Source organism: Salvelinus alpinus, chromosome 10, assembly GCF_045679555.1.
Source record: "Salvelinus alpinus chromosome 10, SLU_Salpinus.1, whole genome shotgun sequence".
In the NCBI taxonomy this organism is placed as follows: Eukaryota; Metazoa; Chordata; class Actinopteri; order Salmoniformes; family Salmonidae; genus Salvelinus; species Salvelinus alpinus.
Genome location: NC_092095.1, coordinates 36,307,793 through 36,333,956, shown reverse-complemented (window position 1 = coordinate 36,333,956; position 26,164 = coordinate 36,307,793). Strand labels below are relative to the sequence as shown.

Here is a 26,164-nt window from a genome sequence, read left to right as displayed (position 1 = left end):
CTTCACTATTGTTATACAATGTAGAAAATAGTAAAAAATAAAGAAAAACCCTTGAATGAGTAGGTGTGTCCAAACTTTTGACTGGTACTGTATATTTCCTTGTTTTTTTTATATCTCCTAGATTTAGGACATACATTTCAAAACTTCTTTCTGTCCTTTTTGCCATTTATGAATGTGTTATTTTATTTTATTTTTAAATTATTTTTTATTTCACCTTTATTTAACCAGGTAGGCTAGTTGAGAACAAGTTCTCGTTTACAACTGCGACCTGGCCAAGATAAAGCAAAGCAGTTCGACACATACAACAACACAGAGTTACACATGGAATAAACAAACATACAGTCAATAATACAGTAGAAAAAGTCTATATACAGTCTGTGCAAATGAGGTAAGGTAAGGGAGGTAAGGCAATAAATAGGCCATGGTGGCGATGTAACTACATTATACCAATTAAACACTGGAGTGATAGATGTGCAGAAGATGAATGTGCATGTAGAGATGCTGGGGTGCAAAGGAGCAAGATAAATACATAAATACAGTATGGGATGAAGTAGTTGGATGGGCTATTTACAGTTGGGCTATGTACAGGTGCAGTGATCTGTGAGCTGTTCTGACAGATGGTGCTTAAAGCTAGTGAGGGAGATATGAGTCTCCAGCTTCAGTGATTTTTGCAGTTCTTTCCAGTCATTGGCAGCAGAGAACTGGAAGGAAAGGCGGCCAAAGGAGGAATTGGCTTTGGGGGTGACCAATGAGATATACCTGCTGGAGCCCGTGCTACGGGTGGGTGTTGCTATGGTGACCAGTGAGCTGAGATACGGCGGAGCTTTACCTAACAAAGACTTGTAGATGACCTGGAGCCAGTGGGTTTGGCGACGAGTATTAAGCGAGGGCCAGCCAACGAGAGTGTACAGGTCGCAGTGGTGGGTAGTATATGGGGCTTTGGTGACAAAACGCATGGCACTGTGATAGACAGCATCCAATTTGTTGAGTAGAGTGTTGGAGGCTATTTTGTAAATGACATTGCCGAAGTCGAGGATCGGTAGGATGGTCAGTTTTACGAGGGTATGTTTGGCAGCATGAGTGAAGGATGCTTTGTTGCGAAATAGGAAGCCAATTCTAGATTTAATTTTGGATTGGAGATGCTTAATGTGAGTCTGGAAGGAGAGTTTACAGTCTACCCAGACACCTAGGTATTTGTAGTTGTCCACATATTCTAAGTCAGAACCGTCCAGTGTAGTGATGCTGGACGGGCGGGCAGGTGCGGGCAGCGATCGGTTGAAGAGCATGCATTTAGTTTTACTTGCATTTAAGAGCAGTTGGAGGCCACGGAAGGAGAGTTGTAATGACATTGAAACTCGTCTGGAGGTTGTTAACACAGTGTCCAAAGAAGGGCCAAGAAGTATACAGAACAGTGTCGTCTGCATAGAGGTGGATCAGAGAATCACCAGCAGCAAGAGCGACATCATTGATGTATACAGAGAAAAGAGTCGGCCCGAGAATTGAACTCTGTGGCACCCCCATAGAGACTGCCAGAGGTCCGAACAACAGGCCCTCCGATTTGACACACTGAACTCTATCAGAGAAGTAGTTGGTGAACCAGGCGAGGCAGTCATTTGACAAACCAAGGCTGTTGAGTCTGCCGATAAGAATGTGGTGATTGACAGAGTCGAAAGCCTTTAGAAATGAATATGAACTTATTTTCTTTGTATTATTCCCGGTCGGACAACACTGCATTTTTTAAATTATGTTGTCCAGTTGTCATTTTCTGCAAATAAATGCTATAAATGACAATATTTTTATTTGGAATTTGGGAGAAATGTTGTCAGTAGTTTATAGATTAAAACAAAAATGTTCATTTTACCCAAACACAGACCTATAAATAGTAAAACCAGAGAAACTGATCATTTTGCAGTGATCTCTAAATTTTTTCCAGAGCTGTATGTTTCTACTGGAATCTTTGCCCAAGATTGTGACCAGTCTTGAATACAAAAATCGAAGCCTCGTATCATCACAAACAGGAAACTTTAAAAAGTTTAGTGAACAGGCTTTTTTTTACATGATCTTTATTTTAGCGACCTTGATTGTATTTCAGCTATCCCTGAACCTGATTTAGCTTTGTGCCTTTTTGCAGATGTCTTCAATACTATTGTGCGTAATTATGCTCCCTTTAAAAAATGAAGGGTTAAAGGTGATCGAATGCCTGGTACACTCTGGAATTATTAGAAGTCATTCATAAAAGATGCCAGGATCACTGGCAAGATTTTAGCAACTGAGGAATCATTGTGTAAAACAAATCAGAAAGGCTAAATCTGATTTATGTAACTGCTCTTTTGGATTGTCATGGGAACCCAGTTAAATTCTGGAAAACTGTCAAATCCCTGAAGGGTTCTACTTCCTCCTCTCTGCGAAAACAAATACATTCAGACACTTGCCTGTTTACAGAAAAAAATGCCATCATTGATGCATTTTAATCACCATTTTATTTCAGAGGGCTATCTCATTTTGAAATAACTTCTAAGCCTATTCACAATGATATTGGGCTGGATGCTGATAGGGGAAACTCACTGAATGAATAGAGAAATGATAGTCAAAGCTTTTCTTTTATTCTATTTACAGAAAATTGGTTTGCTAGCAATAGACAACAATAAATCTACAGGGGCCGACCAATTGGATCCTGGTCTGATAAGGGTGCAGCGCCCATTATTGTTGGATCAATAACCCACATTTTTAATTCAACATTGTTATCAGGAAATATTCCAAAAGTATGGAAATCAGCTCTTGTGGTGCCACTCCATAAAGTAGAGATCTTAGTAGAGATCTTAATGATAATCACCCCATTTCAAGGCTTTCTTGTCTAGCTAAGATTCTTCAACTTTGCTTTTTTTTTACCCGAGAAATGTATTTAGCGTTTGGGACCTGTTCTCTTCACTATTTATATAAACACCATTGGTCAATCCGTTAAAAAGTGTAAACTTCATCTGTATGTAGATGATACTAGTATGTATGTTATTGCCCCGACTGTTGATCTGGCTATTTCAAAACTACAGGCAGATTTTATAGCTATACAGGAATCACTTGCTGATTTAAAACGTGTGCTTAATATGGGTAAAAGAAAATAAATGTTGTTTTTAAACTCTTTTAAGAATGTTTCAGATGAAATACACATTCACTCATTAGATGGTTCTCCAATCGAACGTGTTCCCGCAGATAAATATTTAGGCATTTGGATTGATATGGATTTGACATTTAAAAAACATATACCGTAGATGAGCTGGTTAAGTAGTTTAGATTTAAAATTGACTTTTTCTACAGAAACAGATCATGTCTTTCTCCAAGCAATAGGAAGCAGATTATTCAGTCAACATTTAATCTGTTCTTGATTATGGGGATATTATTTATCAAAGTGCAGCTGCTACTACTCTTAAACCCTTGGATGCCATCTACCTCAGTGCAGAATACAAATAATATATGATGTCATCTATGTAAAGAGAACAATATCTGTGAACTATTTTGCATTTCAAAAGCTGGTCAAAGAGATTGGTAAATGTGCAATATACAATAAATATGTCATTTTTCACAGTTGTTGATTTGATGGCATCTCTGTGCTACAGAGGCAGATCGAGGTATATTTAAAAAAATGATCATTCCATCCCCCTGATTATGACTGAAAAATGAACGGTGGGCGATGCATCTCATCTGTCTCTGGGAATCGGATGCATCCATCCTTCCTTCTCTAGATCCCCATCTCCCTCTCTCTCTCTGAGATGGCTATCCAGTCATTTGTATCCCCCTCTCCCTCCCCCTCTCTCGCTCCTTCTCTCTCAGAGATACAGTAGCTATGCACAGACAGCCTTCATATGTGCAGCAGGGGAAAGTGACGGGCAGAATGGCAGCTTTAATATTGGAGTGATTGCCACTGATAAGGGTAACGGCTGTGGAGGCGCGAGTGTCATCCCTCCCTCCTTCGCAATAAACACTTTCATTTTGTTTGCCCGGAGAGATGGATGTGCTGAATAGACAACCTGAGGAGCAGTGGAGGGCGGGAGGAGATAGATGGGAAGGATGGAGATGCATATTCAGTATTAAAAGATCAGTCAGAGGGTCGTGAAATATGCATTTTGTCATCTACGCTTCGTGTCTCGTCGGAGCAACAACAACGCTGGCCAGCGTGCCGACTCCAAATGCGAACCTGACAAATTATGATCTGTATTATATTCATAGTCATATTTTCATGGGAAATTACATAAAATGCATAGTAATATTCCATCTGTCTAGATAATACGGACAACTTCAACATATTCACTGTGTCAGAATCAGTGATGAGCAATGCCTGAATATTGTCCTCTGTTTTACACAGACAAAATCGATAGATCTGTGCAGAGGTGTAAGGTTGCTTCCCAAAAGGCATTTGGGACGCGAGCAATGTCTAGTGTAAGTGTGCAATTTGGCCAAGGACATTGAGGCATCAGATTGCTGATTAAATTGACCTCCTTTTCCAAAACTCCTTCAGACATCTTGACTTCTCAGGATGGGGCTGGAGGCTGGGTGGAGAGGCCACTTGTTACTATTTTATGATATGTATTGCGTTTGAATTATTCCCATCTTCCCCTCCAACTCAAGTCAGCAGTTCAGAAGATATTTTCCTGTAGTGACTTTTCTATTTTCTATGGTAACACTTTACGTTAGGATAATAACATGAAGGGTACCTTAATGTAGAGTGTTACCATTTTTGTTAATACACAAACTAAGAGGCTGAAGCTGTTAGATTTTCCGTTGGTTTTAGATTGTGTTTAATTTGATTCAGGGCAATAAGACAGCGTGACCAAAAAGATGATCTGAACAGCTGGGGAGCTGAAATCCGCATATCAGAAATAAAACGAGGGAGACACAGACAATTGCTAATTGAAATCAGTGGGGAAACAACTTGAAAATTAGACTTCACATGAGTTTTCACAGTCTGTCTTAAATATTTTGGACGTTAAAATGAATAAAATGGTTGCAGTATAACAGCAAGGAGTAAACTTCATCTGGGTTTGTGTTTATTCTGTAAATGACTCCAGCTATAGGAACAGAGAATGTGAAACATCTCAGAAAGCTCAGGCCAAGCATGAATCCCTGTGGACCTTTACAATTGCCAATTATTGCACATGATGAACCCCATGTATTTCCATTTAAATTTCCTAAAGCAAGAAGTAGTGGGCTGCCGGTCGATGAGTTGAAAGTTAATCTAGAGGTAGAAAGATAGTGACCTTCAGGCTTCTTTGTTTTTAGCATACGCTAGATCTTTTCAGCTTGTCAGTCAAACTGGAACGGTATCCGAGCCAATAGATAGAAGGTAGACTGTGTGTTGATGTAAGGCTCATCGCAGTGTTTTGACTGGCTCTATACTCATCCTCAGCTCCCTGAGGGGTCCTCATTAAGACTAAACGCTGAGGGTGACCTTTCCGTCGCCCAACTCCCCCCACCCAGCTGGCCCTAATTACCTCCCTCATTACCCCCTCTGAAATAAAACACAGATCCAAGATGGCTGCCTCATTACCTCCTCTTAAATAACACCAGCACCACCAGGTTGAACCAAGATGGCTGCCTCATTAGCCCTTCCTAAATAACACCAGCACCGCCAGGTTCAACCAAGATGGCTGCCTCATTACCCCTCCTAAATAACACCAGCACCACCAGGTTGAACCAAGATGGCTGCTTTTGCCCACAACTGATTTTCTATACTCTCTTTGTGATGTATGTTGGCCTAGTGGATCTCTATGCTGTGGATGTATCCCCCCTATTCCTTCACTCTTTCACTCTCGCTTTCCCCCCAGTCTTAATTCCATAAGTCCTGACAGTATCATTTAGACGTCGCCATCGCTACGGTGATCGCTGATGAGACGATAGGGTGATCAGCGCTTGCGGGATGTCGGAGAAGGAGAGGGAGAGAGAGAGAGAGAGGGCTGTAAGTAGCCCTCCTAATGATGGCACTAAAGTAACATGCTTCATTATTTGGAATGCTGCATAAATTGAGCAGTGCGTGGAATCATTGGGATTGATTAAAATACTAATTAAACAGGTCTTTGCAGAATTTGAGGAGTGAAGTAAGGTTCAGCTCTTCAGGGTAATTTGCATACCCTTCATCTGGGTAAATGGGATTTAAAGGACCCTCTCTCATTCTCATTCTCTTTCCCTGGCTCTCCCTCTTTCTCTTCTCCCCTTATTTCCTGGTACATTCACATGCTAACAAACTCAATTAAAATTATGCTCTATTCACCATATTATTTGGCATAATCTATTAAGACCCCTTTGATTTTGTAAATTCAATATAAATGTATCCATCAAAGCAAGGGATTCAAAGGGGTAGACATGACCAGAATAAAACAAAGTCTGCCAAGTGTAGATCTTAAATGTTGGACGTTCAGTCGCTGCGTCACTTACTTTGATTTTCATGACAATATCTTTGTTAAATATTGCATTTAGAACTAGCGTGGGAATACTTGAATTGATCAATAGATGTATGGATCAAACTCATAGTGTGATCCTATTAAGTACTGCAAGAACCAATAACAATTAATTATGCAGTAGATCAACTAGCACTTTTACATTAAAATAATTTAACAATGTAAACATTCACTGGTGCCTCGGCAGCTGACTATGTGCAAAGGTCTGGCCCCTAAACACTTTAAGTTTTAGTAATTTAGCAGACACTCTTATCCAAAGCAACTTGCCTTTGACGTGCCTTTCTCAAGGACACGACAACAGATTTTTCACCTAGTCAGCTCAAGGATTTGAACCAGCAACCTTTTGGTTACTAGTCTAATGCTCTTAACCGCTAGGATAACTACCCCCCCCCCCCCCCCACAAAAAAAAGTCCTCAGAGCAAAGCAACAAGAAAATCTCCAATCCACATATGTGCTCTAGACACTGTACTGTAGGGTATTCTGTGATCATGTAGGGTGGTTGGGCAAACTCTTTCAAAATCTCACCTGGTGTACCGTAGCCAACTGTAAGTGTGACTTTGAACAGTCACTGATGAGCTTGGAGTTTGAGTTGGAGTTATAGGCTGACGAAGAGCTTCGGGTAGAAACGTTGCACAATAAACTGTGAGAGAATTCATCTATCTTTAATACACACTTACACTGTCACACACTCTTTCTCACAGTCTCCTGTTCCATTATAGAACTGGAAGGTCAAACATGTTCTTCTGCGTCATTCATTCCTCTCACTAAAACACAGCAAAAAAATATATATATATACAGTACCAGTCAAAAGTTTGGACACCTACTCATTCCTGGGTTTCTGGGTTTTTCTTTTATTTTTACTATTTTCTACATTGTAGAATAATAGTGAAGACATCAACATTATGAAATAACACATATGGAATCATGTAGTAACCCCAAAAAAGTGTTAAACAATCAAAATATATTTTATATTTGAGATTCTTCAAAGTAGCCACCCTTTGCCTTGATGACAGCTTTGGCACACTCTTGGCATTCTCTCAGCCAGCTTCATGAGGCAATAACCTGGAATTCATTTCAATTAACAGGTGTGCCTTGTTAAAAATGAATTTGTGGAATTTCTTTCCTTAATGCGTTTGAGCCAATCAGTTGTGTTGTGACAAGGTAGGGGTGGTATACAGAAGATAGTCCTTTTTGGTAAAATACCAAGTCCATATTATGGCAAAAACAGCTCAAATAAGCAAAGAGAAACGACAGTCCATTATCACTTTAAGACATGAAGGTCAGTCAATCCAGAAAATGTTCAAGTGCAGTCGCAAAAAACATCAAGTGCTATGATGAAACTGGCTCTCATGAGGACCGCCACAGGAAAGGAAGACCCAGAGTTGCCTCTGCTGCAGAGGATAAGTTCATTAGAGTTACCAGCCTCAGATTGCAGCCCAGATAAATGCTGCGTGAATCAGACCTTCATGGTCGAATTGCTACAAAGAAACCACTACTAAAGGACACCAATAATAAGAAGCGACTTGCTTGGGCCAAGAAACACGAGCAATGGACATTAGACCGGTGGAAATCTGTCCTTTGGTCTGATGTGTTCAATTTTGAGATTTTTGGTTCCAACCGCTGTGTCTTTGTGAGACACAGAGTAGGTGAACAGATTATCTCCGCATGTGTGGTTCCCACCGTGAAGCATGGAGCAGGAGGTGTGATGGTGTGGGAGTGCTTTGCTGGCGACACTTTTGGTGATTTATTTACAATTCAAGGCACACTTAACCAGCATGGCTACCACAGCATTCTGACAATGATCCAAAACACCTCAAGGCTGTGTAAGGGCTATTTCACCAAAAAGAAGAGTGATGGAGTACTGCCTCCGCAATCAGCCGACCTCAACCCAATTGAGATGGTTTGGGATGAGTTGGACCGCAGAGTGAAGGAAAAGCAGCCAACAAGTGCTCAGCATATGTGGGAACTCCTTCAAGACTGTTGGAAAAGCATTCTAGGTGAAGCTGGTTGAAAGAATGCCAAACGCGTGCAAAGCTATCATCAAGGCAAAGGGTGGCTACTTTGAAGAATCTAATATATTTTGATTTGTTTTACACTTTTTTGGTTACTACATGATTCCATAAGTGTTATTTCATAGTGTTGATGTCTTCACTATTATTATACAATGTAGAATAAAGTAAAAATAAAGAAAAACCCTTGAATGAGTAGGTGTGTCCAAACTTTTGCCTGGTACTGTATATAACAATTACACTCACACACAACTCTTGCCTTTTTTATGTTTCTCCCCATGTAGTTCAGCAGAAGAAGCAGCTGGAGAAGGAGACAGGTGTGAAGATCCTGGAGGCTGGAGTCAGCGATGTAAGTCCTGTTTCATCATCTATCTAGTAAGCTGGGAACCACAGAACTATAATCCTTGACTTAAATGGGGATGCCCTTTCTAATCATTTGATTTCTGTGCTGGGAACATCTAGCACTGACTACATCCATGTGGAACAGATTATAGATTATTTTTATGTGGGAAGTTTACATACACTTAGGTTGGAGTCATTAAAACTCGTTTTTCAACCACTCCACAAATGTCTTGTTAACAAACTATAGTTTTGGCAAGTCAGTTAGGACATCTACTTTGTGCATGACACAAGTCATTTTTACAACAATTGTTTACAGACAGATTATTTCACTTATAATTCACTGTATCACAATTCCAGTGGGTAAGAAGTTTCCATACACTAAGTTGAGTCTGCCTTTAAACAGCTTGGAAAATTCCAGAAAATTATGTCATGTTAGGCTAATTTACATAATTTGAGTCAATTGGAGGTGTACCTGTGAATGTATTTCAAGGCCAACCTTCAAACTCAGTGCCTCTTTGCTTGACATCATGGGAAAATCAAAAGAAATTAGCCAAGACCTCAGAAAAAAAATTGTAGACCTCCACAAGTCTGGTTCATCCTTGGGAGCAATTACCAAACGCCTGAAGGTACCACGTTCATCTGTACAAACAATAGTACGCAAGTATAAACACCATCAGACCACACAGCCATCATACCGCTCAGGAAGGAGATGCATTCTGTCTCCTAGAGATGAACGTACTTTGGTGCAAAAAGTGCAAATCAATCCCAGAACAACAGCAAAGAACCTTGTGAAGATGCTGGAGGAAACAGGTACAAAAGTATCTATATCCACAGTAAAACAAGTCCTATATCGACATAACCTGAAAGGCCGCTCAGCAAGGAAGAACTCCAAAACTGCCATAAAAAAGGCAGACTACAGTTTGCAACTGCACATGGGGACAAAGATCGTACTTTTTGGAGATATGTCCTCTGGTCTGATGAAACAATAATATAACTGTTGGGCCATAATGACCATCGTTATTTTTTGAGGAAAAAGGGGGAGGCTTGCAAGCCGAACAACACCATCCCAACGTGAAGCACGGGGGTGGCAGCATCATGTTGTGGGGGTGCTTTGCTGCAGGAGGGACTGGTGCACTTCACAAAATAGATGGCATCATGAAGCAACATCTCAAGACATCAGTCAGGAAGTTAAAGCTTGGTCGCAAATGGGTCTTCCAAATGGACAATGACCCCAAGCATACTTCCGAAGTGGAGGCAAAATGGCGTAAGGACAACAAAGTCAAGGTATTGGGGTGGCCATCACAAAGCCCTGACTTCACACTTATAGAAAATTTGGGGAAAGAACTGACAAAGCGTGTGCGAGCAAGAAGGCCTACAAACCTGACTCAGTTACACCAGCTCTGTCAGAAGGAATGGGCCAAAATTCACCCAACGTATTGTGGGACGCTTGTGGAAGGCTACCCGAAACGTTTGACCCAAGTTAAACAATTTAAACTCAATGCTACCAAATACTAATTGAGTGTATGTAAACTTCTGACCCACTAGGAATGTGATGAAAACTGAAATAAATCATTCTCTCTACAATTATTCTGACATTTCACATTCTTAAAATAAAGTGGTGATCCTAACTGACCTATGACAGGGAATTTTTACTAGGATTAAATGTCAGGAAGTGTGAAAAACTGAGTTTAAATGTATTTGACAAAGGTGTGTGTAAACTTCCGATTTCAACTGTATATTGAATACAATTTTTGTGAGAATGTATCGTTAAATCGTACCAAGTAAAATCCCTAAAGAGAATACTGAGCTTGTCCTCCCAACACCCCAACATGCAACATCATTGTAAAGGAGCTTAACCAAACCTGGAATGTTCCAGATCTCTGTAAACTGTGCTCTGATTTGATTTGACTGGGCTGTTCTCCGGGGATATGGATCCAGATGTGGCAACTTGGCATTTAATCACCACGCTACCTTCTGCTACCATCCATACCGCCTGCATCCTTTATGAGGCTGCCATTATGCAACCAGACATTGATCTTGAGCCGAAATGAATGCCAAATGTATTTCCTGTTAAACGTGTCGCTTTGATACACATCCTCTGTATTCATTTCCTGTCCTCCTTAGGATCGTTGGTTCCCATGGAGAATAAAGAACAACAAGACAAAGCGCAGTGCGGTTTTGACACTTTAAATAGCAGATGATAGTGGCTCAGGGAAGGAACAATAAGCAGATTATCTGGAGAGCTGTCACTTTGTGGCTACCCAAAATTAAGAGCAGTGCAGAAGTACACTTAAGATGAGCGTGGGCATGAGAGCAGGGGGGATGTGCATTCATTCATTGGTGACGCTGCTAATAAATATTCAAATGTTGCTAGCAATGTGCATATTGGAGGTGAGGATCTAATCAAGCAGCCATTGATGCGCTGGAGTCCTCCTAGCAGACCTGCGTCTAAATGAGTTTTTCTATGGAAATGAGACAGACAGCGATGGCACTGTGAGCCATGAAGATTATCACGAGGCATGCTGGGAACTAAATGGATGTGGCCTGTGTGTGTGCTGCTGCCGTCGTCAATGGCAACAGGCATAACATAGTCGGGACCGTTTTCCTTGGTCAATCCTTCACTCACTGTCCTCCTATGGCCATCTCTGTCACACGTTCTCTACATTCTCTTGTTGTTTTATTTTATCTCTATTTCTTATGTTTATGCATTTACCTCCCTCTTTTTTACCCGCCCTCTTTCCTTTCCTTTACCTCATCTACCTTTCACTCGTCCTCTAACTGTCTGACTCGCTTTTTCTCCTTTTACTCCATCTTCATTCTTGTTCAACACACAGAGAGCACAAGGCAAACATTGATGGAAGGCTGTGGTTTGTCATATTGGACCTATTTGTAGATAATTAGCTGCAGGCAGCCTAGTGGTTAGAGTGTTGGACTAGTAACCGAAAGGTTACTAGTCCAAGGTGCAAGATTGAATCCCCGAGCTGACAAGGTAAAAATCTGTCGGTCTGCCCCTTAACAAGGCAGTTAACCCACTATTCCTAGGACGTCATTGAAAATAAGAATTTGTTCTTAACTGACTTGCCTAGTTAAATAAATAAAAAAATAATAAGTTCTCTGCGGAAACCAGAGTGAGAGCAGGATCTATCTTTTACCTCAGGAGTGGGAAATCGGAGACAGACGTTTTGTGTGTGTGTGTGTGTGTGTGTGTGTGTGTGTGTGTGTGTGTGTGTGTGTGTGTGTGTGTGTGTGTGTGTGTGTGTGTGTGTGTGTGTGTGTGTGTGTGTGTGTGTGTGTGTGTGTGTGTGTGTGTGTGTGTGTGTGTGTGCGCGAGCTCATGGGTGTATGTGTGTTCCTGTGTACAGTATGTGTCAGTAACTATGCATTAGCCTTCAAAACACAAGAGAAATGTGTGCATAAATTGACAAAGAAAGTCAAATCAAATCAAATTTATTTCAAATTCAAATGTATTTATATAGCCCTTCTTACATCAGCTGATATATCAAAGTGCTGTACAGAAACCCAGCCTAAAACCCCAAACATCAAGCAATGCAGGTGTAGAAGCACGGTGGCTAGGAAAAACTCCCTAGAAAGGCCAAAACCTAGGAAGAGGTTGTGCCGGGTGGAGATTATAACAGAACATGGCCAAGATGTTCAAATGTTCATAAATGACCAGCAGGGTCAAATAATAATAATCACAGGAGTTGTCGAGGGTGCAACAAGTCAGCACCTCAGGAGTAAATGTCAGTTGGCTTTTCATAGCCGATCATTGAGAGTATCTCTACCGCTCCTGCTGTCTCTTGAGAGTTGAAAACAGCAGGTCTGGGACAGGTAGCACGTCCGGTGAACAGGTCAGGGTTCCATAGGCAGAACAGTTGAAACTGGAGCAGCAGCACGGCCAGGTGGACTGGGGACAGCAAGGAGTCATCATGCCGGGTAGTCCTGAGGCATGGTCCTAGGGCTCAGGTCCTCCGAGAGAGAGAGAAAGAAAGAAAGAGAGAAAGAGAGAATTAGAGAGAGCATACTTAAATTCACACAGGACACCGGATAAGACAGGAGAAATACTCCAGATATAACAGACTGACCCTAGCCCCCCGACACATAAACTACTGCAGCATAAGTAAATGAGTAAATGAAAGTAAATGAGAATAAGTTAATAAAGGCACAACCAGTTAGATGTTATGGGGTTTATATCATGTCGTAAGAGATCCAATCAAATTGGAGGAGTCCTCCACTATAGCACAGGCTTACATTGGAGAGTGCCTGCTCTTGCATGGAACCAACCAACCTGGTATCCTTCAGAGTATTGAGAGTAGAGCTGACACAGGGTGCTTCCTCATTGGGCTCCGGTCTAAAGTAGTGCACTGCATAGGGAATATGGTGCAATTTGGCACACAGCCAGAGCCTCTCCGTCCTGTCCTCGCCCTGTCTGTCTTTGTTAAAAAGGGGACAAATGACAAAACAGCTTAGGAAGATGTCCTGATACCACGGACGTCGATAGCAGAAGATGTCGACGAAGATAAGCTCATGTCAAAGTGAGGAGATGGGACGCTAATCGGTAGACTTCACAATATCTGGTCCCCCTATAGATTTTCCAGAACCTGTTTTCTTAAAAATATCCCTGTTTTGCAACTCATTACCTAAATTTGCCACACTCTTTAAGTAATTACACTTTAATAAGCATGACATTTTGTAAGTCATTTAAGTTGTCGTTACGTTTTATCAAGGAGATTGATTGCTGTCCAGATCACATTAGTGTCTCCATAACAGCCCTCCTGCGAATGTGTGAAAAACTATCTTAGGGAAAAGCGAGAGGGGCAAGAGGGGTAATAGGAGAGGGGCGGTAGAAAGCCTAATATATACAATGTTTTTGTTAATCTCAATTCCAGCACTCTATCATCAGTGTTTTTCACTAGGGATGTGAAATGTCGACATTGACAGTAAATGAAAATCCTACAGAGAATATAAATGTGCATACACCTCACAGCACCACCAGGCAGCCGGTTGGAGAATCAGCCTCTAGTACAGATCATACAATACAGTTTCAGCAGTCTTCCGTTTCGTGGAGAGATGTTCCTAAAAGGCACACAGAGCTCCGTGACTGTGCATCCTCTCCACTTTTCATCCTCCCGTCCTGTTCGTGTTCAGGAGGGGTCGAGGAGTCACTGCGCATCTGGAGTGTGAGTGTGAGAGAGAGAGAGCGTGAGCGAGCGAGAGATGGTGCAGGACCCGAGGGTTGCAGACTCCTGCTGCAATGGTTTGCGTTAGCCAGCAGTATGCAGACATAGACACAGTGTGGCTGGTACCAGTGGGGGTTCTGAGGAGGGGGACGGGTGGGTAAGTGGCTGGGGGACAGGGCGGGGTTGGGTGGGGGGGTGTCTCGCTCAGACGTCCTCGCTGGGTTGCCTAGGGAGTTCTGACAGACAGTCGCTGCCTCTGGTGTCACCACCCACACCCCTCCCCAATGCACATACACCCCTGCTCACACCCCTCGGTCTATCCCCAGGTGAGAGGATGATGCTGTCATTATCTCCTCCAGAAAAAAAATGTAAAAGATAAATAATGAATCACAAAATGGATGTTAAAAGGTGGCACCATCACAGTGGAAGACCATATATCGTGTTCTTCAATACAACAAGATCTGATCAGTGTTATTTTAAAATCATTGCTTTTACATTAATGGCTGTTTTTTAAGAATATATGTGTAACGATAGTCTTCGTCCTCCTCATCTGAGGAGTAGGAAATGTCGGACCAATACGCAGCGTGGTGAGTATTCATATTTATTCGAATACTTAAATAAAGAACAAAACAATAAACTGAACAAAATAAACGAAGACGCAACAGTCCCGAAATAGTGAACACTAATACACACCAACAGGAACAATCACCCACACCCCACAATACAAAACAGGCTACCTAAATATGGCTCCCAATCAGAGACAACGACAAACACCTGCCTCTGATTGAGAACCATATCAGGCCAAACACATAGAAATAAACAAACTAGACATACAACATAGAATGCCCACTCAGATCACACCCTGACCAAACAAAACATAGAAACATACACAGCAAACTATGGTCAAGGTGCGGACTCCGACCGCAAAACCTAAACCTATAGGGGAGGGTCTGGGTGGGCATCTGTCCGCGGTGGCGGCCCTGGCGCGGGACGTGGACCCCACTCCACCATAGTCATTACCCGCTTCAGTAACGTCTTCAGAGCAGCGACCCTCGCCGCAGATCCCGGACTGGGAACCCCAATAAAGAGCCCCACTGGACTAAGGTGCGCCTCTGGACTGAGGGGCGCCTCTGGACTGAGGGGCAGCTCAGGACTGAGGGGCAGCTCAGGACTGAGGGGCAGCTTAGGTAGCCTTTTCCCACCTGGGTTTCGTGGGTGGTTATTTCCTGTTTAGTGTTTGTGTGTTTCACGTTACGGGACTGTTTCGGTTTTCATTTTGTTTCACTTTGTTAGTTTGTATTTTGTCGTATTCATTTCTCATTAAAAGTCATTATGGATACGTACCACGCTGCATTTTGGTCTTCCGATCCTTCCTACTACTCCTCATTAGAGGAGGAAGAAGAAAGCCGTTACAATATGTTAATCAGCCTACCAGTTGTCTTTTTTATCAGTACTTCTGAATACAGTGTAAAGGCATCCGCATTCATAGGTTCGGTTTGCTCCTAGCAGAACTCAGCTATGGTAAAGCGAACATCTGTGCTCGCATACTCCCTAAAGACCTTCGCTTGAAAAACGAGAAAAAAGCGGCAATATTACTCGTTTGACCCTCTTGAGCCACCGTAGCAACAGCATAGCCATAACACTTCCTCAAAATAATCTGTAATTAATTTGGATTTATTTGCCCAGGAGTTCTTAGTTTCGCATTTTTACATCTAGCTAAGATGTTTGCTGCAGTACTTGTCAAGTGAAAAAATTAGAATGAAAACTAGTAGCGTACTGCAGATATTAGGGCCTAGCTGCTGCACTCTCTCCTCTCTCTCGTTGAATGACAGCAAACACTTCATTGAAGAATCACATCCATAGTTCCCGTCCCTAATGTTGATCAATCACTGATGAAGGGGCGTAAAATTCGGCTACCAAACTTGGACTTGCCTCATGAAAAAATGTGTGCGTGAACAGCCGGAAAATAAACTTCCCGAATACCAAAACGAACAAAAACGTCACAAAATGTCGTCATAATATGTGCACAAACTGTTTAGACTGGGAAGCATGCGACAGGCTTTAGGAAGAGGAAGCTGGGCGTTTATAGTTGCCTGCCCGCATTAAACCTTCCCCATGTGATTAAGTTTGTGGGTAAATTGAGATTCATTGACATTTTGACAGAAGCCTCATGTTTTCGATAACTCCTGTAAACTGCTTATGTGGAGAGGCACTCATTAACCACAGAACTCCCTGAGCTGCACGTCAACTGATTATTCAACCACCAATTGTAAATTATATATGGCAGGCAGGGATCTCCGCACAGGGTTGTGTGTGTGTATGTGTGCGTGTGTGCATGCGTGCATGTGTGCATTTGTATGTGCACGCACGTGTGCATGTTTTGCATATGATGTGTGCTGTTAGGGATGTCTATGTGTCTATGCACATAACATACATTTACGAGACTTGTATACATTTGTATACATCTGTGTTCACATCCCTTACAGAAAAAAACACATGAATTTCACGTGAACACGTGAAGTGTTCCAAAAACACATTTTCATATGATCATGTGTGATCTTATGTAAAGTTTATGTGATAACATGAAACTACACCTGTGAAAATGTGATTTTCCACATGTGAAATCCTGTGGTTTTTCTGTAAGGGGGTGTGTTTGTGGTCTGTGTATCATTGTGTCTGTTTACTTGTGATGGCTTTCGCTGCAGAATTGCTGGAACCTTTAAGGATTTCCATTCGATTTCTCTCAGCCACTTAACAGAAGTGGATGCAGAGAAATAAACATTAGAATATAATCCCATCATATGTCAAGTAGGAGGAAATGTCGGCAGTAAATGCCACCATCTTAGAATGTAGGAAAGCACTCATGGTCTCTCCCAATAAGAGTCCTGGGGAAGCATGTGCAAAATCTAATCTCAGTGAAAGGTCACGGGCAAAGATGACCTCTGGCAACTGGATTTGGAGGCTTTCTTGACAATTTCCTGCACCATAAAGAATGGCAAGCTTAAGAGCAATGATATTGGAAAATATTTGAACATGTAACATGTAAATGATAGTCCTACTGTATATGCAGTATGATCAACAATAATGGGCACATAATAGTCTGAGTCCCGAATGGTACCCTATTTTCAACATAGTGCTCTACTCTTGACCAGTGTCCTATGTGCCCTGGTCAAAAGTAGTACACTATATAGGGAATAGGGTGCCGTTTGCTACTCTCTGGAGCAGAGCATACCGAAGCGATTTCTACATATTGCCCATTTTAAGTACTTTTCATTTAGCTAATTTCCAATGTAGTTTAATTTAGCTCATTGTCAATCTAGTTTGGCTGTAAACGTGTTCTGAAATGTAAAAAAAAAAAAATTAACAGACCTTTTTCATTTTAAACACTGATCCTGTTATTTTGTTTTTTACAACAGTCTTTGCACAATAAAAACATTTTAAAGAGAAAATAATAGAGAAAATAAAAGGTGTCCAAGCACAGAACCTTGAGGAATGCCAGATTCAACTTTGGGTAGCCTAGTGGTTAGAGCGTTGGACTAGTAACCGAAACGTTCGTTCTGCCCCTGAACAAGGCAGTTAACTCACTGTTCCTAGGCCGTCATTGAAAATAAGAATTTGTTCTTAACTGACTTGCCTAGTTAAATTAAGGTAAAATTAAATTAAAATACATTTGGGGAAAGATTGGGAAAGTAATTGGGGAAATAATAAAAGTAGTTATTTGTTGGGACTGTGAGGAGGTGAGACTGAAGGTGTTGCTTTCTGAGGGACTAGTAAGGTGATATGTTGCCAGGCTCTGCTAGCAACTCAATATGAAAATAAATGTCTCTATTAGCCCTGTGTTCACACTCATCTTCTCATTTGCAACTTTTAAACAGCTGTAAATACAGCACTTGTGTCAACAAATAGGTTTAGGGTGGTGGAACAGGGGGTGGCGAGTAGCACTGCTGCATATCTATGAGTTGTGAAAATAATATGGCTACAATGGGATACAAAGCCCTATTCCCAAAGTATTGTATTTTCAAAGTGTTGTATTTTTATGACAGCACTTTATGTTAGCACTTATTAATCACCTACAATGTATTTATAAGGTGTTTATTATGCCCTAATAACATAAAATAAAGTCAGTGGAGGATGATTCGGAGTTTATTAGCCTAGGTCAGAAATATTGCAGATTTCTGACCTAGGCTAATAAACTCCGAATCATCCTCCACTGACTTTATATAATAAAATATTGCAATATAAAGGGAATAGGGTGCCATTTGGGATGCATAACAAACACCCTCTATAGAGCGCTGACCTTGAAAGCTTTTATCAGCCCATGTAAACCTCTTCATCGGCAGCAGGACGCACACATTTATCTGTTGCTTCAACAACCAATGCCGCATGTCCTTCACACCTTAACAGCCTCAGCAGAAACACTATCTCTAATGGCTGTTATCTGCTCGCTCTGCCACAGCCAGGTCACAACACTGTAGTATATTACTGGCAAATGTAATTTAGTAGACTTTTAGTCGAGAGACACCTCAAACAAATGTCTGTCTAATGAATGTCTAATGAATGAGATTACAATGTGGGAGATTAGGATGCAATGTAAACACAACCTTAACAGAATCATCTTGTATCTGATTGAAAATGTAAAATGTTAAATTTCTCTTATAGGCATTCTTCGGTACTTTTGTACACTTTTCCCCCATTAGTTCTAATAGTAGCACTCATGAGCCAAAAGTGGTCCCCGAAAATTGCATACTACTTCACATACTGTATGTGCAGATATCTGTGCACCACGTCATTGCTCTCTCTCTGCTCTGCTGTGGGTGCATTATGTGCATATTGCTAGCTGTTACTCATATGGCGAGGGGCTGAAGCTCATTGGTTGAACTCAAATTGCTAGGGGGCTGGCCCACGTGGGGAAAAATGTAGGGAAAATGGCGCAGTACAGCTTCAAGTAAAACAGTTACGTTCAAACTAGGGATCTTGTGGCTAATTGAGGTAAAACAGTAATTCTACTCATAGATTATGCATTATGAACTACACATTGACACATCCAGGCCAAAGCGGGGGAAATAGCTCCGGAGCATGTCTGAGCAAATTGTCTGACCTGCTGTCTAACTATGCGCAATCAGAATGATTCATTTTGGGTAATCTTAATCTGGATTGGTTGATGCCAGTATTTGGTACTCTGAAAGATATTTGTACTGAGCTACATCTAACTCAGCTGATAACTAAACCAACTAGCCCCAACTTTAAACACCCTGAAAAATCTACCTTTCGAGATATTTTTCAAACAAAAGCCCCTCCTAAATATACAGCCAATGGGACATTTGCTAATAAGTTCATTGACCATTGTCCTGTTCCCTGAATAACAGATGTTAAGATACATAAATCTCGCTCACGTATTTTTACAAAGATACATTTCTGGAATTTTAATGAGCAAAATGTTTTGTCTGAGTGACTGTTGGGTTTTGTCAACTATCACTGACTCTGATCAGGCCCTTTTATTTCCATGTTTAGTTCTGTTGCAGATTAACATGCGCCGTACAAAAGGCTAAAGGTAAAATACAGATCTAATTCTTGGTTCATGTATGAATTGTCTAAGAAATTACAGGAAATATATGTAGCTTGGGCTAAGGGTAGACTGACTGATTCTACATCTGATTGGCAGTCCTTCAGACATTTAAGAAATAGATGTCTATCTATTGGGGCGGCAGGTAGCCTTGGGAGTTGGGGCATTAACCGAAAGGTTGCTGGATCGAATCTCCGAGCTGAGTAGGTAAAAATCTGTCATTCTGCTCCTGAGCAAGGCAGTTAACCCACTGGCGTCGAAGATGTGGATGTCGATTAAAGCAGCCCCCCGCATCTCTCTGATTCAGAGGGGTTGGGTTAAATGCGGAAGACACATTTCAGTGGCCGGCATTCAGTTGTACAACTGACTAGGTATCCCCCTTTCCCCTATCTCTGGTTAGAAAAGCTAAATCAACATATTCCTTGAATTGTGTATCGGAGAGTGGTGGTAATACAGCCAATTTCTGGAAAGATGTCAAATCCTTGAAACAAAACTCCACCCCTTCGTTGCCCCTGCAGGTTTTGGTCCCATACCAGACAGAATGGGAATTTGTGGTGCTTTTAATAACCATTTTGCTTCAGCTGGCCACCTGTTTGAAAGGATAGTCTCTGAAAATTCACCTCATTTCACTAGAGGGAGTCCTTTAGTCATCTCAAAACAGATTGCAGCGAATGATGCACAAATAGACCCACATACTTTATTTTCATTTTAACCATTTGATGTCTATGATGTATTAAGTGCTTTGCTAAAGATTGATGTTAAAAAATCCATAGAGACGCTGATTCACTTGATCCCTTCTTACTGCAGCTCTCTGCCCGACTTATTGCAGAAACATTGGCCTATATTTTTGAAATTCCAGAAAATTATGTCATGGCTTTAGAAGCTTCTGATAGACTAATTGACATAATTTGAGTCAATTAGAGGTGTACCTGTGAAGGAATTTCAAGACCTACCTTCAAACTCAGTGCCTCTTTGCTTTACATCATGGGAAAATCAAAAGGAATCAACCAAGACCTCAGAAAAAAATTGTAGACCTCCACAAGTCTGGCTCATCCTTGGGAGCAATTTCCAAACGCCTGCAGGTACCACGTTCAACTGTACAAACTATAGTACACAAGTATAAACAACATGGGACCACGCAGCCGTCATACCGCTCAGGAAAGAGACGCGTTCTGTCTCCTAGAGATAAACATACTTTGGTGCGAAAAGTGCAAATCAATCCCAAAACAACAGCAAAGGACCTTGTGAAGATGCTGGAGGAAACAGGTACAAACGTATCTATATCGACAGTAAAACGAGTCCTATATCGACATAACCTGAAAGACCGCTCAGCAAGGAAGAAGCCACTGCTCCAAAACTGCCATAAAATAAGCCAGACTACGGTTTGCAACTGCACATGGGGACAAAGATCGTACTTTTTGGAGAAATGTCCTCTGGTCTGATGAAACAAAAATAGAACTGTTGGGCCATAATGACCGTCTTTATGTTTGGAGGAAAAAGGGGGAGGCTTGCAAGCCGAACAACACCATCCCAACCGTGAAGCACGGGGGTGGCAGCATCATGTTGTGGGGGTGCTTTGCTGCAGGAGGGACTGGTGCGCTTCACAAAATAGATGGCATCATGAGGAAGGACAATTACGTGGATATATTGAAGCAACATCTCAAGACATCAGTCAGGAAATTAAAGCTTGGTCGCAAATGGGTCTTCCAAATGGACAATGACCCCAAGCATACTTCCAAAGTTGTGGCAAAATGGCTTAAGGACAACAGAGTCAAGGTATTGGAGTGGCCATCACAAACGCCCTGACCTCAATCCCAAAGAAAATTTGTGGGCAGAACTGACAAAGCGTGTGCGAGCAAGGAGGCCTAAAAACCTGACCCAGTTACACCAGCTCTGTCAGAAGGAATGGGCCAAAATTCACCCAACTTATTGTGGGAAGCTTGTGGAAGGCTACCCAAAACGTTTGACCCAAGTTAAACAATTTAAAGGCAATGCTACCAAATACGAATTGAATGTATGTAAACTGACCCACTGGGAAAAAATAAAAGCTGAAATAAAGAATTCTCTACTATTATTCTGACATTTCACATTCTTACAATAAAGTGGTGATCCTAACAGACCTAAGACAGGGAATTTTTACTAGGATTAAATGTCAGGAATTGTGAAAACTGAGTTTAAATGTATTTGGTTAAGGTGTATGTAAACTTCCGACTTCAACTGTACATATCCACATACATACATATAAATAAATATACAGTCGTGGCCAAAAGTTTTGAGAATGACACAAATATTAATTTTCACAAAGTCTGCTGCATCAGTTTGTATGATGGCAATTTGCATATACTCCAGAATGTAATGAAGAGTGATCAGATGAATTGCAATTCATTTCAAAGTCCCTCTTTGCCATGCAAATAAACTGAATCCCAAAACAACCTTTCCACTGCATTTCAGCCCTGCCACTAAAGGACCAGCTGACATCATGTCAGTGATTCTCTTGTTAACACAGGTGTGAGTGTTGACGAGGACAAGGCTGGAGATCACTCTGTCATGCGGATTGAGTTCGAATAACAGACTGGAAGCTTCAAAAGGAGGGTGGTGCTTGGAATCATTGTTCTTCCTCACCTGTCAACCATGGTTACCTGCAAGGAAACACGTGCCGTCATCATTGCTTTGCACAAAAAGGGCTTCACAGGCAAGGATATTGCTACCAGTAAGATTGCACCTAAATCAACCATTTATCGGATCATCAAGAACTTCAAGGAGAGCGGTTCAATTGTTGTGAAGAAGGCTTCAGGGCGCCCAAGAAAGTCCAGCAAGCGCCAGGACCGCCTCCTAAAGTTGATTCAGCTGCGGGATCGAGGCACCACTAGTACAGAGCTTGCTCAGGAATGGAAGCAGGCCAAGTGCATCTGCGCGCAGAGTGAGGCGAAGAGTTTTGGAGGATGGCCTGGTGTCAAGAAGGGCAGCAAAGAAACCACTCCTCTCCAGGAAAAACATCAGGGACAGACTGATATTCTGCAAAAGGTACAGGAATTGGACTGCTGAGGACTGGGGTAAAGTCATTTTCTCTGATGAATCCCCTTTCCGATTGTTTGGGGCATCCAGAAAAAAGCTTTTCCGGAGAAGCCAAGGTGATCGCTACCATCAGTCCTGTGTCATGCCAACAGTAAAGCATCCTGAGATCATTCATGTGTGGGGTTGCTTCTCAGCCAAGGGAGTGGGCTCACTCACAATTTTGCCTAAGAACACAGCCATGAATAAAGAATGGTACCAACACATCCTTGGAGAGCAACTTCTCCCAACCATCCAGGAACAGTTTGGTGACGAACAATGCCTATTCTAGGATGATTGAGCAGCTTGCCATAAGGCAAAAGTGATAACTAAGTGGCTCGGGGAACAAAACATCGATATTTTGGGTCCATGGCCAGGAAACTCCCCAGACCTTAATCCCATTGAGAACTTGTGGTCAATCCTCAAGAGATGGGTGGACAAACAAAACCCCACAAATTCTGACAAACTCCAAGCATTGATTATGCAAGAATGGGCTGCCATCAGTCAGGATGTGGCCCAGAAGTTAATTGACAGCATGCCAGGGCGGATTGCAGAGGCCTTGAAAAAGAAGGGTCAACATTGCAAATATTGACTCTTTGCATCAACTTCATGTAATTGTCAATAAAAGCCCTTGACACTTATGAAATGCTTGTAATTATACTTCAGTATTCCATAGTAACATCCGACAAAAATATCTAAAGACACTGAAGCAGCAAACTTTGTGGAAATTAATATTTGGGTCATTCTCAAAACTTTTGGCCACGACTGTATACATATCTTTTTTTAAATATATTTTCCTTTATTACTTTCTAACCCTACCACCCCTCCCCTAATTGGAGTAAAGAAGTGAACAGCAATGCTTAGGCCTCTACTTCCAGATTATACATACTACATACATTTTATGGACAGTCTGTTTTACTATAGTTCTATTTTGTTTGTTTTTACTCCTGTCCTTCCTCCATCCTTAGCCTCTCCCATCTATTTCTGATATCCATCCGGTTTGATTTCTGTTTGCCATATGTCACATTTTCTCCTGCTCACCCCCTCCGGCGTACGACGTCGCCAGAATACTAACCACCGGTCCTGGGATTCATCATTACGCCCACCTGGCACTCATCATTAGGCGCACATGTTAATCATTAGGATTCACACCTGGACTTCATAACCTTCATAATTTCCTCCTCTTGATATGTCACTCTCTTATGTTTTCTTACCAGTTGGTATTATTCTTGTGTGCTGGTGTATAGCCACATGGAATTGTCTCTTTTCTGTTTTTGTTGTTTTCTTAAAACATTTCACCTGCTTTCCGACTCGCAGCGCTGTTATTACAGAATACCAACTCAAACTATGGAAGCAGCAGGAAAGTCGGCAATCTCTCAGACGGGCGACGAACAAGGGTACGTTCTACGTCAACACCATGACCAGCTGGCTCAACTGGGGACAGCCATGGAAGAGGTTCTCCGTAGTCTGCAGCGACTGGAACATCCCCGAGAGACGTTGCAGCCCAGCATCGGAGGATACTCTAGAGCTAGTCTACCCAGGGAGCCAGCGCAACGCTCCATTCAGCATCCCGCACAGGTCAGCGATGCCCGTCTATCCCTCCCGGATAAATAAGACGGTAAACCATGCAAATGCCGTGGCTTCCTCCTTCAGTGCTCCCTGTATTTTTCACGCCAGTTGGGAGCCCCCACCACCGAGAGGTCTAAGGTTGGCACGGTTATTTCTCTGCTGACCGGGCGGGCATTGGGATGGGTGTTGGCCGCCTGGGAGAGAGGAGAGGAGGAGCTAGATTCTTATGAGGGGTTCATTGCTCTGTTTAAATGCATTTTTGATCATCCCGCAGAGGGGGCGGTGAGCGTCTGCTTCAACTACAGCAGGGGAATCAGTCGGCTGCTGAGTATGCGCTCACCTACCCATGGAGGTAGGGGTCACACGCCTTTCTGCGGCAGAACGACACAGACAGATACAGCTGGGGCTATGTCTGTACTGTGGGCAAAGAGAGCACAAGCTCGAGCCGTGTCCAGTACTTCAGAATCCGGGATCCACTAGAGCAGAAGGACAGACATGTGACATTCCATCCCCTGGTCCAGGAGTGAGTTTTCCAGATTCAGCTCCTGCTAGACTCTTTTTGGTGTCCATCACTCTGGCTGACTGTCCCTCATGTACTGTGTCTACAGCTTTAGTGGATTCTGGCGCTGCTGGAAACTTTATGGATCAGACTCTTGCCTCCTCCCTCAACATTACCATCTATCCGCTCTCCTCTCCTTTTCCAGTTCAAGGACTCGACTGTCAGCCATTAGGATTTGGGACCATCACACACATCACTCAACCACTCACCCTCACCGTGGAGTCCAATCACCAGGTGAGCATCTCTTTCTTCAGGTGTGCACCAGGTCACAAAATCATCCTCAGCCTCCCTTGGCTCCAATGCCATAACCCTATCATCTCATGGTCGAGGATGAAAATCAGACTGGTCACCTGAATGCCGGAAGACCTGCTTCCCTGTCCCCTGTGGTTCCACATCGGTTGAGTCTTATGGTTGCCCTTCAGCCCAACATCCTGGGGGAATACCAGGACCTAAAGGAGGTATTCTCCAAGATCCGCGCTACTTGTCTCCCTCCTCATCACCCCTGGGACTGTGCCATCGACCTGTTTTCCGGTGCTACACCTCTGCGCAGACGCATCTACCCTGTGTCTGTGGCTGAGACTCAGGCCATGGAGGATTACATTCAAGAGGCGATCCAACAGGGTTTCATCCGCACATCCACGTCTCCTGCGTCGGCTGGCTTCTTCATGGCCAAGAAGGTGGGAGGATTACGCCCATGTATCGATTACCAAGGACTCAATGACATCACCGAGAAGTATCGGTACCCTCTCCCATTGGTGCCATCGAGCAGCTCCGCGGGGAGCTGCTCGCTTCACCAAACTGGACCTGCGGAAGTGCCTACAATCTCATCCACATCTGGGAGGGGGATGAGTGAAAGACGGCATTCAGCACGATGTCTGGTCACTACGAGTATTTGGTTATGCACTTTGGCTTAGCCAATGCTCCGTCAGTGTTCCAGGCATTAGTCAACGAGGTGTTCAGGGACATGCTCGGAAAGCAGGTGACTGTATACATCGATGACATCCTGTTCTTCTCGACCAACCTGAAAGATCACATCACCCACGTTAGAGCAGTCCTGGAACGCCTCTTGGTCAATCACCTGCTCGTCAAGGCGAAGAAGTGCCAATCTCACCAGAGTGCTGTATCCTTGTTGGGTTACCAAATCAGCCCGCAGGGAGTGAAGATGGAAGACAAGAAGGTAGATGCGGTAAGGTCATGGCCAGTCCCAACCACCATCAAGGGGTTACAATGGTTTTTGGGGTTTGCCAACTTCTACCGCCGCTTCATCAGGAACTTCAGTGCCATTGCCACACCTCTCACCTCCCTCCTCAAGGGTGGGCCTCGTAGGCTGGTGTGGTCTCCAGCAGCCGACGAGGCCTTTCGTCTCCTCAAAGGCGTTTCACCTCCGCCTCCTTGCTAAAACACGCTGATCCCATGTTACCTTTTGTGGTTGAGGCATCTGAGGTGGG

At 42.7% G+C, this 26,164-nt stretch overlaps 1 protein-coding gene across 4 annotated transcripts in view; it reads left to right on the top strand.

Annotated features, from left to right (window-relative positions):
* Positions 1–26,164, top strand: part of ptprn2 (protein tyrosine phosphatase receptor type N2) — a 247,133-nt gene that overhangs the window by 150,170 nt on the left and 70,799 nt on the right. For all 4 annotated transcript variants that reach the window (XR_011666471.1, XM_071329112.1, XM_071329113.1 and 1 more), the window contains one exon: positions 8,740–8,804. Coding sequence is in view for 3 of the 4 variants with exons in the window: in XM_071329112.1 (XP_071185213.1) it covers positions 8,740–8,804 (65 nt within the window). In the remaining variant the exon portion in view is untranslated. The remainder of the gene's footprint in view (positions 1–8,739; positions 8,805–26,164) is intronic.